The sequence below is a fragment of the Entelurus aequoreus genome, linkage group LG04 (genome assembly GCF_033978785.1).
Source record: "Entelurus aequoreus isolate RoL-2023_Sb linkage group LG04, RoL_Eaeq_v1.1, whole genome shotgun sequence".
Taxonomy (NCBI): Eukaryota; Metazoa; Chordata; class Actinopteri; order Syngnathiformes; family Syngnathidae; genus Entelurus; species Entelurus aequoreus.
Window position 1 is genome coordinate 59,265,621 of NC_084734.1, and position 12,937 is coordinate 59,278,557.

Here is a 12,937-nt window from a genome sequence, read left to right on the forward strand (position 1 = left end):
CTCTGTTGGAAAGACAAAAGTCATACATTTTACAAAGAGGAAAGTACAAAACAAGATCCAAATTCAACTCTATGGAGAAAATATAGAAGAGGTACAAGTATTTAAATATTTGGGTATATGGTTTGATAAAAATATTAACTGGTCAACCCACATCAGCAAAATAGTGGAGAAAAGTAAAAAGGTGTTAAATGTAATGAGGGCTTTGAGGGGTAAAGACTGGGGGGCTGATAGGCAGACATTGAAAGCAATATACATCAGTTTAATACGATCTGTTATTGATTATGGATGCATTATTTATCAATCTGCTGCAAAGTGGCCTAGTGGTTAGAGTGTCCGCCCTGAGATCGGTAGGTTGTGAGTTCAAACCCCGGCCGGGTCATACCAAAGACTATAAAAATGGGACCCATTACCTCCCTGCTTGGCACTCAGCATCAAGGGTTGGAATTGGGGGTTAAATCACCAAAAATGATTCCCGGGCGCGGCTACGCTGCTGCCCACTGCTCCCCTCACCTCCCAGGGGGTGATCAAGGGGATGGGTCAAATGCAGAGGACAAATTTCACCACACCTAGTGTGTGTGTGTGACAATCATTGGTACTTTAACTTTAACTTTAAAAACATTACTTGGGAAAATAGACAGGATCCAATCACAGGCTTTAATATGTTGTGGAGCTACTAAATCAACCCCAGTTGCAGCATTACAAGTAGAGATGAATGAAAAACCTTTAGATATGAGGAGAGATCAACTGTCAGTAGTTTATTGGGCAAACTTAAAAGGGTCCAAGCAAGGACATCCAACCCATCAAGTACTATTAAACTGCCAAGAAAAAGAGAAGAAAAAAATGAATAGTTTTGGGTGGATAATAGGAGACAGATGTAATAAAGTTCAAATTGATAATATTAAAGTTAGCCCTACAGTACCAATCCCCGCAATACCACCGTGGATGTATGAAAACCCAAATGTAAACATGCAATTACTAAAGAATAGAAATTTAAATAGTTACCAGATAGAACAATGGATTGAGGAAACGTTTTTAGACAACATCATGGTGTACACAGATGCATCAAAAACTATAAATAATAAGGTAGGAGCAGCAGCTGTTATTCCACAAGGAAACATAGTATTAAATAAAAGAATTAGTGATAAATTATCTGTTTTTACGGGAGAATTGGTAGCAATTTATATGGCAATTAATTGGATAGAAGAAAATAAAGCAAGAAAAGCAGTCGTGTGCTCGGACTCCAGCAGTGCATTGACTAGCATAAAAAACATAGCGTCAGAAACAAGACAAGATTTAGTTTATGAAATAGTTCAGGCAGTGTACAGAATAAATAAAGCGGGAGGTGTGGTAACATTTCTTTGGGTTCCTGCTCATGTAGGAGTTGAGGGGAACGAATTAGCTGATAAGTACGCAAAACAAGCAACCACTAAAACAAAAGTAAACATGGAGATTAAGCACAGTAAAGAAGAAGTGAAGAACATCATTAAGATAGAACACAATAAAAAGTGGCAGGATAATTGGAATAAGGAAACAAAAGGTAGAGAGTATTACAAAGTCCAGAGGAGAGTAGGTGTAATGAGAGGAGGCAATAGAAATAGGAAGGAAGAAGACATTATTACTAGAATGAGATTAGGACATACATATCTAAATAGTTCATTGAAATTGATGGGGAAACATGCTACAGGACTGTGTGATTCTTGCCAACAGATAGAAAATGTAAGACATGTTTTAATACATTGTAGAAAATATAATAGAGAAAGGGAAATACTGGGAAATAAGTTAGCGAAAGAGAATATTAGGTTAGCAGTGGAAGATATATTAGGATTGCACTCAGAACACACAGGTTATAAAGCAATACACACATTTTTTAAACACACTGGGTTAAATAAAAGAATTTAGAGTAGGAATCCACCTCGATCCACACTCCATTACAGTAGGTGGCGGTAATGCTCACCACAAGGTTGCTTGCCAACCGCCATAAAATCACAAGAAGAAGAAGAAGAGAAGACGAGAGATTTAAACCCGGAAGTTCCGGCGAAACTTGGAACAACCATAGTAACGACTAAACAAACATGGCGGGTTGTGTTGCTATCCTGTGGCTTCTACTATCTATATTATTTATTGCTGTTGCCTCAAATGAAAACACAACTGCTTACAACTTCAATCTCACGACAGTTTTCTCCGAGAATGAGACTTTTTATAATTTGACCTCGAACGTCACGGAAACCACCACCGTACCTGACGCCGAGGTTGGAGAGTCGGTAACTAGAGTTGGGGGTTCGGATCCTCTGGCTGTCTCCGGTCGTCTACCAACCCCCGCCACGGATGGTAATGAAACATTTCAGTTCAAATTTTAACATGTAAACACACACACAATGACAGTAATATTTGATTTGGCAAACTCAATATTCAATATTTGAAATAAGAGTTGCTTCACAAAGAGTCCAAACTCTGGATCAGGAAAACGTTATCTTACATTGTGTGTTGGATTTACTAGCATAACTTTGTTTCATTGTTTTATTCTACATGCATAACATTTTAAGATATTTGTTTGAATAAGATTAAACTGTAGGCTCCAGCACCCTCCGTGACCCCGAAAGGGACAAGAGGTAGAAAATGGTTGGATGGAAGCTTTCAGTACAAAAATGTGGAAACCTTCTAGAAACCACTTTAACCAAATTTGCTCAAAGTACGGCTATGGAGCGTTGCCATTTGCGGTCCACCGCTCATATAAAATTGTACACGACTTGCATTAGAACGTAATGAAAGAGGATTTGGGCCAAACAATGAACAAACTAAAAAGGAAAGACCGGAACCAGAATGGCCATCTGTGTGTATTCCACCATAGATTATTGAATAGTTGTCATGGTCCTGTCTTTCAAGGCAGGTTAGAGTGTCCGCCCTGAGATCGGTAGGTCGTGAGTTCAAACCCCGGCCGAGTCATACCAAAGACTATAAAAATGGGACCCATGCAGTGAGCATCGAGGTTTAGAATTGGGGGTTAATTCACCAAATGATTCCCGAGCGCGGCCACCGCTGCTGCTCACTGCTCCCCTCACCTCCCAGGGGGTGAACAAGGGGATGGGTCAAATGCAGAGTTTAATTTCACCACACCTAGTGTGTGTGTGTGACAATCATTGGTATTTAAACTTTTTAACTTTTAAGAACATGTCTACTGGATTTGGTCTCAATCAAACACCCAGCTAGTGTATTAGTAGTACAGTAGTGGTAGTAGTTGCACGCTGTGCAAATAAAGAAGCTACTGGGGTGGCTTTGCGCTATTAGGGCAGGCACCACTAAAATAAGTACAGTGTGCTCACAACCTCACATATGTTTTTGCTACATATCATTGGTTTTAGTGTGTTTGATTATATGAATTAAATGTGAACAATATGAAACCTTCCGCCCGAATGCAACTGAGATAGGCTCCAGCACCCCCCGCGACCCCGAAAGGGGACAAGCAGTAGAAAATGGATGGATGGATGGATTAAACTTCAATTGTATGCGACACTGATATAAATCACCATGTCGCATGACACAGTGCATAAATCAAGTACACCCAGATACAGTTCATATACAGTAATAGTACATCCTTCTGAGAAACTGCATACTCTTGAGTTTGTTGATTTGGTTTGTCAGAATTCCACATTTCAGTCAAAAATAGCCCTGTTGTGCAAAACACACAAATGTCCACTGCAGAGGATGTTACTTCTCAGGATGTACTACAATACTACATGTGTGTTTAAAGTGTGTCTTTGTCAAGTAGTTTTGATTGCATCTTGATGTGTTTGCATGTTCTAGTTGGCAGTGTGTGTTCCTGTGATGAACACGAGAATCTATGTGACATCAACTGTTGCTGTGACATAGAGTGTCATAAAGACGTGGCCTTGTTCACCGCCTGCTCACTTCCGACCATCAGGCAAGTGGTCATCTCATGCACGAGCAGTGTTTCCCCCTGTTTACACGCAACATGTGTGTGCTTGTACATGTTTGTTCCTCAACAGTCACATTTGGGATGTGTGTGTGTGTGCGTGTGCGCGTGTGTGTGAGTGTGTGTGTGTGTGTGAGAAGGAAGATTGGGCTGATAAAGTAATTAATACTCTTTGACATAGTTTTTCCCACAGGACTGGAATGTACCTGTGGCGTTAGATTGCAGGGGTGGGTTGGTGTACAATCATCTTCTAATTTGCATAATTGGCATGACACAAAAGTAGTGTTTGTGCATGAATAGAACTGAGCTCTTTTTTTGTGTCATAAGAAATTAATTATCATAAGAAACATAACATGAATTTGACTTACAGGTGTTTGTTTCATTACACATTTTGCCTACCCTTAGGTGGTTTCTCAAATTGTTTACAAATATATTAATAATACTAACCTTTTTCACAATCATTGATAGCATATGTTTGTAAAGCTAATCAGTTGCCATTTATTTAACATGGTGAACTCCTCTATGTTATATATGGTGGTTTGGGGCTAAACTCTCAACTCATGGTGTTGTTCTGCGCTTAAAATTGCCGTATTTGGCCTGTGATTTATTGGCACATTTTCACTTTGGCAGCAAAAAGTTTGGGCACCCCTGATCTCGTGTGACTACGAGAGTCTGCACTGTCGCTAACACTAATTGTAAACACTCTTTCAATCACTGAAACTTTATTAATAAGGCACTTTTCATACAAAAAATGCAACAAAAAGTGCCTGTAGATAACAGATCTATGACTGAAAAAGGAAATGTTATATGAAGCATAGCATTTTGTAAAAAAGCGCAAACAGGCCATGAAACATATCTGAGAAGATGTTTTACCTTTTGTTTTGTTTCGTTTCCAGTGGCAACAAGCATTTGTGCAGCCATGATTCAGCATCCTATTCTTTACAGTACACCATGGACGGATACTCCCAGCTACGGTCGTCCGTCCACAAGGACACCTATTATCACACTTTCTGTATTCAGTCACAGAATCGTAAGAATACAACCATCTACATGTTTATGAAATTGATTATTGTACTTCCTATCCAAGTGTGTCAAGGTTCTTATTATTATTTTTTCTTAGGAGTTGATGGATTTTCTTTTCTGGCTCCGGTTCTTCCAGTGGACACAAACTTTGACTTGCTCTTCAAACAATTTAAACGTTTTGTTTTTAGCTCACAGGAGGATAGTACTCAGATCTCCACTACTGTGACAGACAACTTTTATCAGGCAAGTACGTGTCAAGTATGTGTCAATGCTGAGCTTTATCTGCCTTGACCTTTTACAGAATAATCCATATTGTTAAAGATTACATGATTTTTCATGTTCATGTTTCAGTATGGAGATGTTATTGTGAGCGCTATAGAAGATGGACAAAGAGGAATACTTTGGCTGCCAGCTTCCAGTATTACTGTTGATTGTGTTGACCACAGTCCTGCAGGCGAGTATTACTCTTCACACAATGTATATGTTCACTCTCAACAAATCAAACATGATTCCATTTCAGTTCAGCTAAAATAATACCAGTACTATACTAAACAAAATAATTTTAAACTAATGGTCTTGTTGTCACTTATCGCCAGCCATTGTTCCCTCTTATATTTTACAGTCCTAGTTGTGTTAGTTATTTGTTCCAAAGGTTCACCGCAAACCGAATTGTGTGAAAACCCAATAGAAGAATTACTGGTAATTCAATTAATGCGTTCCAGAAAGACAATAATATTAAGCTAAAAACCTCTTATAGAGAATTGATAGTTTTACGTGCAGACAACAATGTGAAATATATATATAAATGATGAATTAAATTACTGTTACTTTTATTGAACACTCGTGTTGACAAAGACGGCAATGAGAGGAGATGGAGGGATTTAAGAGGGAGCAACACAGACGCCACCTGTGTACGAGTTATTTCTTGAATCCGATAATGTTATTGAACTTCTTTATCAAAGTGCTGGCACTCACAACTTTCTTTGGTCTCATGGTGAATTATTTTTCAGTCGTATTCAATAAAAAACAAAGTACAGAGACTGAATCACCAACACCTAGATAGGTGGATTATCAAGCTAACACACACACACACACACGTAACTGTACAAGCATGTGTGTGTTTAGCTTATACTGTATATTTTTACAAGGCAGCTTTTGGTCCCGTGGTAAAGTCTAGTATAGTTTGCAAAGAATGCAAGGTAAAACAGGACTAAATAAGCAAAACACAGCAAGGCTCATATTCTGGTTTGGTAAAGAGCAGAGAAACAAATGAGTCTTCTATAACAATCATCCATCCATCCATTTTCGACCGCTTGTCCCTTTCGGGGTCGCGGGGGGCGCTGTAGCCTATCTCAGCTGCATTCGGGCGGAAGGCAGGGTACACCCTGGACAAGTCGCCACCTCATTAATAATATTAATATTAATGTATGTTGTTTCTATAGCACTTTTAAGTGTTCAAAAACACTTCCAACCTAATCATAATAACAAGCTAACATTACAAGAGTATAACAATATCAAATAACGTACATATATTGTAATATGATTGGTCCAGTATTAAAATCAGTTTTAAAGTGGTGTCTTTTAAAGGTTTTGGCTTTGTGATATGTGTGACTGGGTCAGAAAAGGAGTTCTAGAGGAAGGGGCAGCGATGAAAGGCTCAGTCCCCCGAGTTTCAGCTGTGGTTTAGTGCAACACAGGTTTCTAGGAGGTCAGAATAAATAAAAAAAGGGGGGGGCTATAGAAGGTTTTGTTGGTGAGGAGGAAGATATTGAACTGGATACACTGCAGGATGGGTAGCCAGTGGAGTTCTTGGGTGACAAGAAGGAAGTGGTCATCGGAGGGAGAATGACTGAGAAGACGCACGGCAGAGTTTAGGATGAGTGGATGTTATGGAGGACTTTGGAAAATTAACAGAGAAAGATGTTGCAGAAAACAGTCATCTACGGCAATCCAGGCTCTCTGTCAGAAACCGATAAGTTCAGCTCCCTGCCTTTGCTTTTCACCAGCTCCTTTTGCTTAAAGTGTTATGTTTGACTCTCCCCAAGTTCTTTTATTGAACAGTCAGAAGCCAGGTCCTTCTGAAAGAGTTAACAAGATTAGGGCTGGGCGATATGGACCAAAACTGATATCCTGGTATTTTTATGCCAAATGGTGATGTACATTGATAATGATGATATATATTGGTATTTTAAACAAAACGTGCAAAATACTTAAGGTTGCTTAAGTGTTTATGGCGAGATAACCAGTGTTGAAAGTACTCTGATTACTTTTTGTTGTAAGTACTAAGTAGTAACGTAACGTGTTGCTTATTCTTATAAAGTAAGTAACCGTTTTTGTTAATCAATTAATGTTAGGTTTATACATGGAGCTTCTACTCGCTCACTGCTGTTAAGGCCACTGGCTGTTCAGTTTGAAACTACTCTTCAGCCACCCAGCTGCTGCGCTAGGTTAGTCCGCGCGGGGTATAGGGAGAGGCACTTCCAAGCCGAGTAGTAGCTAAAAGTTTGACACACTTAGCAGCAGAGAGTAGCTTTGGCTAGCTGCTGTCACTATCAAGAAGTGAACAACATAAACAGATGAGATTAGTGATAAAGTCGCTACAAGGAGAGATATATATTCTCAAGCAAATTTGTGTATGTGTAAATAAAGCTGTAGCTTACCAAAATGCAGTCGCTGACCAAATCATTGCATCACTCGGGAGTTGAAAAGTCGGCACTTTAGCCATCATATTCCTTTGAAAAGTGTTTTTTGTTGCGTTGTTGTGTGTCAGAGAAGCCTATGTACTGTCAGCACGCAAGAGGCGGGCTTGAGCCAAAGAGAATGCCCTGTGCTGAGCTCGTCAGGGGCAGAGAAGAGCAAACGGCCGTGACAAAGGCACATCAAAAGATATGGGTATGGCAGTATTGTCTCAAATAAATAACTCTTTCTAAAATATACTGGTATTAACTGTTATACGGGTGTACAGCCAAGTCCTAAACAAGATTTATTCAAAACAGGTCACAGGTAAATTTTACAGCACTGGTCTCAATCTCGCAAAAGCCCCAATGCCAGCTTCTGCCAAAGGTAGTGAACCTTGGTCAATAATTCTTCTTTCTTCTTATAGTCCATGAAACATTGGGTCCCTTGAGACCTTTCATGGCCAAACAAGTCCTTCCAAAGGTGGGGGTGAATCCAAGAAAAGAAAAAAAATACATGAGGAGATATAACAAGGCCATCGAGAGATGCCCGAATAGAGCCATTGGTTGGGTTGATAAGAGGAAGTTGTGTATCTATTTAAAACTCCATCCCCATCCATTTTCTACCGCTTATTCCCTTCGGGGTCGCGGGGGGCGCTGGAGCCTATCTCAGCTACAATCGGGCGGAAGGCGGGGTACACCCTGGACAAGTCGCCACCTCATCGCAGGGCCTATTTAAAACCATAGAATGTAATATTATTCTAAAGTTTGGGTTACAGATTAGAACACACAGTCTTGCAGGGCCATCATGTTTCTAAACAAGAATAAGCATGGAGTGGCTGGTTGGAAGACCTAAAAGACAGATTGCTTGTGCCCAGCTTAATCAAACAGTTTGAGTTTAAAACTATATGGAGTGTATTTAAATGTATAATTGCTACAATATTCTAACAAGTCACATATGTGTCACAATGTGTCTTGGCCGCCGTCTTTATTGTCCAATTTGGTGTATTTGATAGAGGGTGATGTTTTTCATTGCTTTGTTATGGAGTTATATACTTTAGAGGTATTTGAAACAAATCCCTAAGAGTTATTTCAGTATCCTCCCCAGTTTGTTCCTGGGACCCAGAGAAGACCAAACTGTCCTTCATGCTCCGTGTCTGAATGGGTAGAATAGACTGTAGGATAGACTCATCATTTGTTATTAGCTATCAAAATGTTACTGCAAGAAGATGGATTTAATTTTATGACTACTTTTCCTTGTTTTCACAGCATTTCTAGTGGACATGAGAAGTCGCTGTTCTCGGCGGGTGGACCTGGAGAAAGACTGCATCTCTCTACCAGCCCTTAAAGCAGACACATATACTAAGATCAGTCTTTTTGCTGTAAGTACAAACTGCAGCTACATAATCACTCTGTGGTTGCTGTCAAAAACATGCACAAATACATGTGTACAGTGGTCCCTTAACTTACGATTACCCTAACTTACATGTATTTTGAGATATGAGTTGTCTCTAGGCTTTTCGTTATGCTTTAAATTGGGAACATAATATAAGTTACGAGCCTGGTGGCCGCTAGATCGTGTAGCAAATGCTGCAGTCAACGTGGTAAAATCTGCTTAAAAACATCCGGTTTTACTTGCTAGCATTAGCTCATAACTAGAGATTTTCCAACCAATGGAAACCAAACCTTTAGCAGCGGTCCATCTTCAACAGCCTTTCAGCCAGCATCCTTCTGCTGAGGCTTGCTTTTCTACATGCGGCTCGACTTAAAGGAGAACTGCACTATTTGTTGGAATAGTTCACAATCATTCTGAATTTAGATTTTTTTTTTTAATGCCTTCTAACTCGTAAGTCGGCACGGCTTAATTGGAGTCCACCTGTGGTAAATTCAGTTGGTTGGACATGATTAGGAAAGGCACACACATGTCTGTATTTAAGGTCCCACACTTGACAGTGCACAGCAGAGGCAACCAAGATTGAAGTACAATAAATTGTCTGTAGACCTCTGAGACAGGATCGTCAAAGGGCACAAATCTGGGGAAGGGCACAGAAAAAATCTGCTGCCTTGAAGGTCTCAATGAGTACAGTGGCCTATGTCATCTCTAAATGGAAGAAGTTAGGAATCACCGGGGCTCTTCCTTGAGCTGGCCGGCTGTGTAAACCGAGCGGTTGCGTGAGAATGGTCTTAGTCAGGGAGGTGACCGAGAACCCCATAGTCACTCTGTCAGCGCTACAGTATTCCTCTGTGGAGAGAGGGGAACCTTACAGAAGGACAACCATCTCTGCAGCAATCCACCAATCAGGCCTGTATGGTAGAGTGACCAGAGGGAAGGCATTCCCTTGTAAAAAAAATTGCCAAAATCCAACCTGAAAGAATCTTATACCGTGAAAAACAGAATTCTCTGGTCTGATGAGACAAAGATTGAACTGTTTAGTGGGAATGCCAGGCATATTTTTTTGAGGACACCAGGCACCGCTAATCACCAGGCCGATACGATCTCTACAGTGAAGCATTGTGGTGGCAGCTTCATGCTGTGGGGATGTTTTTCAGCGACAGGAACTTGGAGACTAGTTAGGATAGAGGGAAAGATAAATGCAGTAATGTGCAGAGACACCCTGGATGAAAACCGGCTCCAAAAGGCTCTTGAACTCATACTGGGGCGACAGTTAATCTTTTAGCAGGACAACAACCCTAAGCACATAGCCAGTGTATCAAAGGACTGACTTCAGGACAACTCTGTAAATGTCCTTTACTGGCCCACCCAAAGCTCAGACTTGAATCTGATTTAAGGTCTCTGGCGAGATCTGAAAATGACTGCACACAGACGGGCGGTATAGCTTGGTTGGTAGAGTGGCCGTGCCAACCACTTGAGGGTTGCAGGTTCGATCCCCACTTCCGCCATCCTAGTCACTGCCGTTGTGTCCTTGGGCAAGACACTTTACCCACCTGCTCCCAGTGCCACCCACACTGGTTTAAATGTAACTTAGATATTGGGTTTCCCTATGTAAAGCGCTTGAGTCACTAGAGAAAAGCGCTATATAAATATAATTCACTAATTCACTTCACTTCACGTGTCCCATTCAACCTGATGGAGCTTGAGAAGTGCTGCAAAGAGGAATGGGAGAAACTGTCCAAATTTAGGTGTGCCAAGTTTGTGGCATCGTATTCAAAAAGACTTGAGGCAATGATTGCTGCCAAAGGTGCATCAACAAAGTATTTAGCAAAGGCTGTGAATACTTATGTACATGTGATTTCTAAGTTTTCTTTTATTTGTGATAAATTTGCAAAACATTCTAATAAAAAAAAAGTTATAATGTGTGCAGAATTTTATGCACTGTATGAACAGTCATTTAAACAGAAATAAATCAAATTAGAGATAGCTAATTGATTAGTGGTCACTATGCCGAAACACTGTCTTGATCCTGTTACGTTCTTCTTTGGCAGGACATAACGATGTACTGCCAAAACACTAGGGTTAGTGTTTTTGTGAGAAAACACAACTCTGGTTGAGCTAGTTATCTTCCTGGGTAGGAGTTAAACACTGGTGACATCCAGGTCATTGTTCGAGCTAGAACTATTCCACGTGGCGCTTCACTCACTTTTATTCTACAGGCTGCTCCCAAAATAGAGCAAACAGTGTTTAAAAAGTCAATCAATCACAGCTGCAGTTTGTCGGTAGTAATGTGAGGTTAGAATTTTTGGAGGTTCACTGTTCACATCAAAAGGGGAATAGTAGCGGCATGACACTGTAAAATATGTAAAGTGTTAGAGCAGGGATGTCAAACATGCGGGCCAGATCAGGCCCGCAAACGGGTTTAATCCGGCCCGTAAGATGAGTTCGCTAAGTGTAAAAATGAGTAAAATTTTTAAATGAAAGAAACTGCTGTTCTCAATGTGTCCAGTGGATGTCTCAATAGCAATTATGTTCGGTACACAGTAAAGGCTCAGCACAAGCACTTGAATAACATCCTGAAAATGTCTGCCACTCCACACCTGATATTGATGCACTTGTGAAATCTAAAACATGCCAGGTTTCAGGAGTAAAATATACAATTGGTAACCCCACTTAAAATACTGCATGAGACACTGCACCTTGATAAATAGTTGTGTGAAAATGGTTGTCTTCTGTAGAAATTTGAAGAAAGTGAACAGTGTGCGATTTACTGCAATACTGTTAGTTTCTTTTTTTTTTCTTTTTTTTTTACTGTTAGTTTCTTAAGTTCATACGTTTGATTTGTTGAAATTGTTCATGCATTGCACAGTTTTTATTTTTCAATCAATACACAGTGATGCCTACAAGGCAGGGAGTAACTCAACCCTATTAATAGTTTTTATCTCAGTTTGTTGAGTTTTCACAGAATTAATATGTGGAAATGACAAATTGGGTATTTGATACCTAGAAGCGTTTTTATTTATCACTTATTTTATATTTTGTTCAATCCCAGATAGCATGTGTTTTACAATTTAATGGCTATGTACTGTACATACACAGAGACAAAGTCTAAATTAATTGTGTTCTTCATGCATCAATGTTTCCCTCAGAATTTTTTGACTAACTTGAAGTGTTTTTTTAAGAGGATGATATGTACATTTTCAGAATGTGCTTGTTCTATTTTGGGCCAGAGGGAAACAGAATACATTCTTAAAGAGACTGTTTGCAGCATTTACACAGATGCCTAGAGGGCGCCAACTTTCCAATGTATTTTACACAGTATATCCCGCCCTCTTACGGTTTCTTGTACGTAATGACGTAAACACGTAGGTAGGTAACACATGCACGCGCATTAGCTTTAGGTGTGGTTAGCTAATAATAGCAATTTTGATAGCTAACATTAGCTGTCATTGAATGTATATTCTATCATAACAACAACATGGCTGCAAAGTATCTGTTGCTTCTCTTTAACTGCTTTTTTATGTTTGCACGCGCTCCCTGCGTGTACGTGTTGACGATACCGGTTGAGTGACTGCAGTAAACACCAATTATTTTATTCGGGCCAGTAAAAATGCTTATTACATAAACTTTGTAATTGTTAGAAGTATAGAAAATTGTCAAACCAATGTGTTCTGTTAAACCACTAAGGTCGCCGGTAGTGTTCGGTAGTATTATTATTTTTTGCTATGAAAAATGTTACTTTGAAAAAGTTGCGAAGAGCCCCTTTAAATTGTCGTGGTTGAATTTTTAAGTTATCATGTCATGATTTTACCAGTCCGGGGCTTTGGGGGAATAGATTTTCTTCCGTGCGGCCACTGAGCTAAAATGATGTTGACAGCTTTCTTTAGAAGGGAATAAGCGGTAGAAAATGCTTTA

General features: G+C 39.9%; 1 protein-coding gene across 6 annotated transcripts in view; it reads left to right on the forward strand.

Moving 5' to 3' along the window:
* The first annotated feature begins 2,011 nt into the window (after positions 1 to 2,011).
* The window catches only part of tctn1 (tectonic family member 1), a 49,194-nt gene continuing 38,268 nt past the window's right edge, over positions 2,012 to 12,937 (forward strand). For all 6 annotated transcript variants that reach the window (XM_062045351.1, XM_062045350.1, XM_062045353.1 and 3 more), the window contains exons 1-6: positions 2,012 to 2,328; positions 3,802 to 3,919; positions 4,828 to 4,961; positions 5,052 to 5,197; positions 5,306 to 5,408; positions 8,899 to 9,011. In XM_062045351.1, the coding sequence (XP_061901335.1) occupies positions 2,073 to 2,328; positions 3,802 to 3,919; positions 4,828 to 4,961; positions 5,052 to 5,197; positions 5,306 to 5,408; positions 8,899 to 9,011 (870 nt within the window). In that variant the 5' untranslated portion in view covers positions 2,012 to 2,072. The remainder of the gene's footprint in view (positions 2,329 to 3,801; positions 3,920 to 4,827; positions 4,962 to 5,051; positions 5,198 to 5,305; positions 5,409 to 8,898; positions 9,012 to 12,937) is intronic.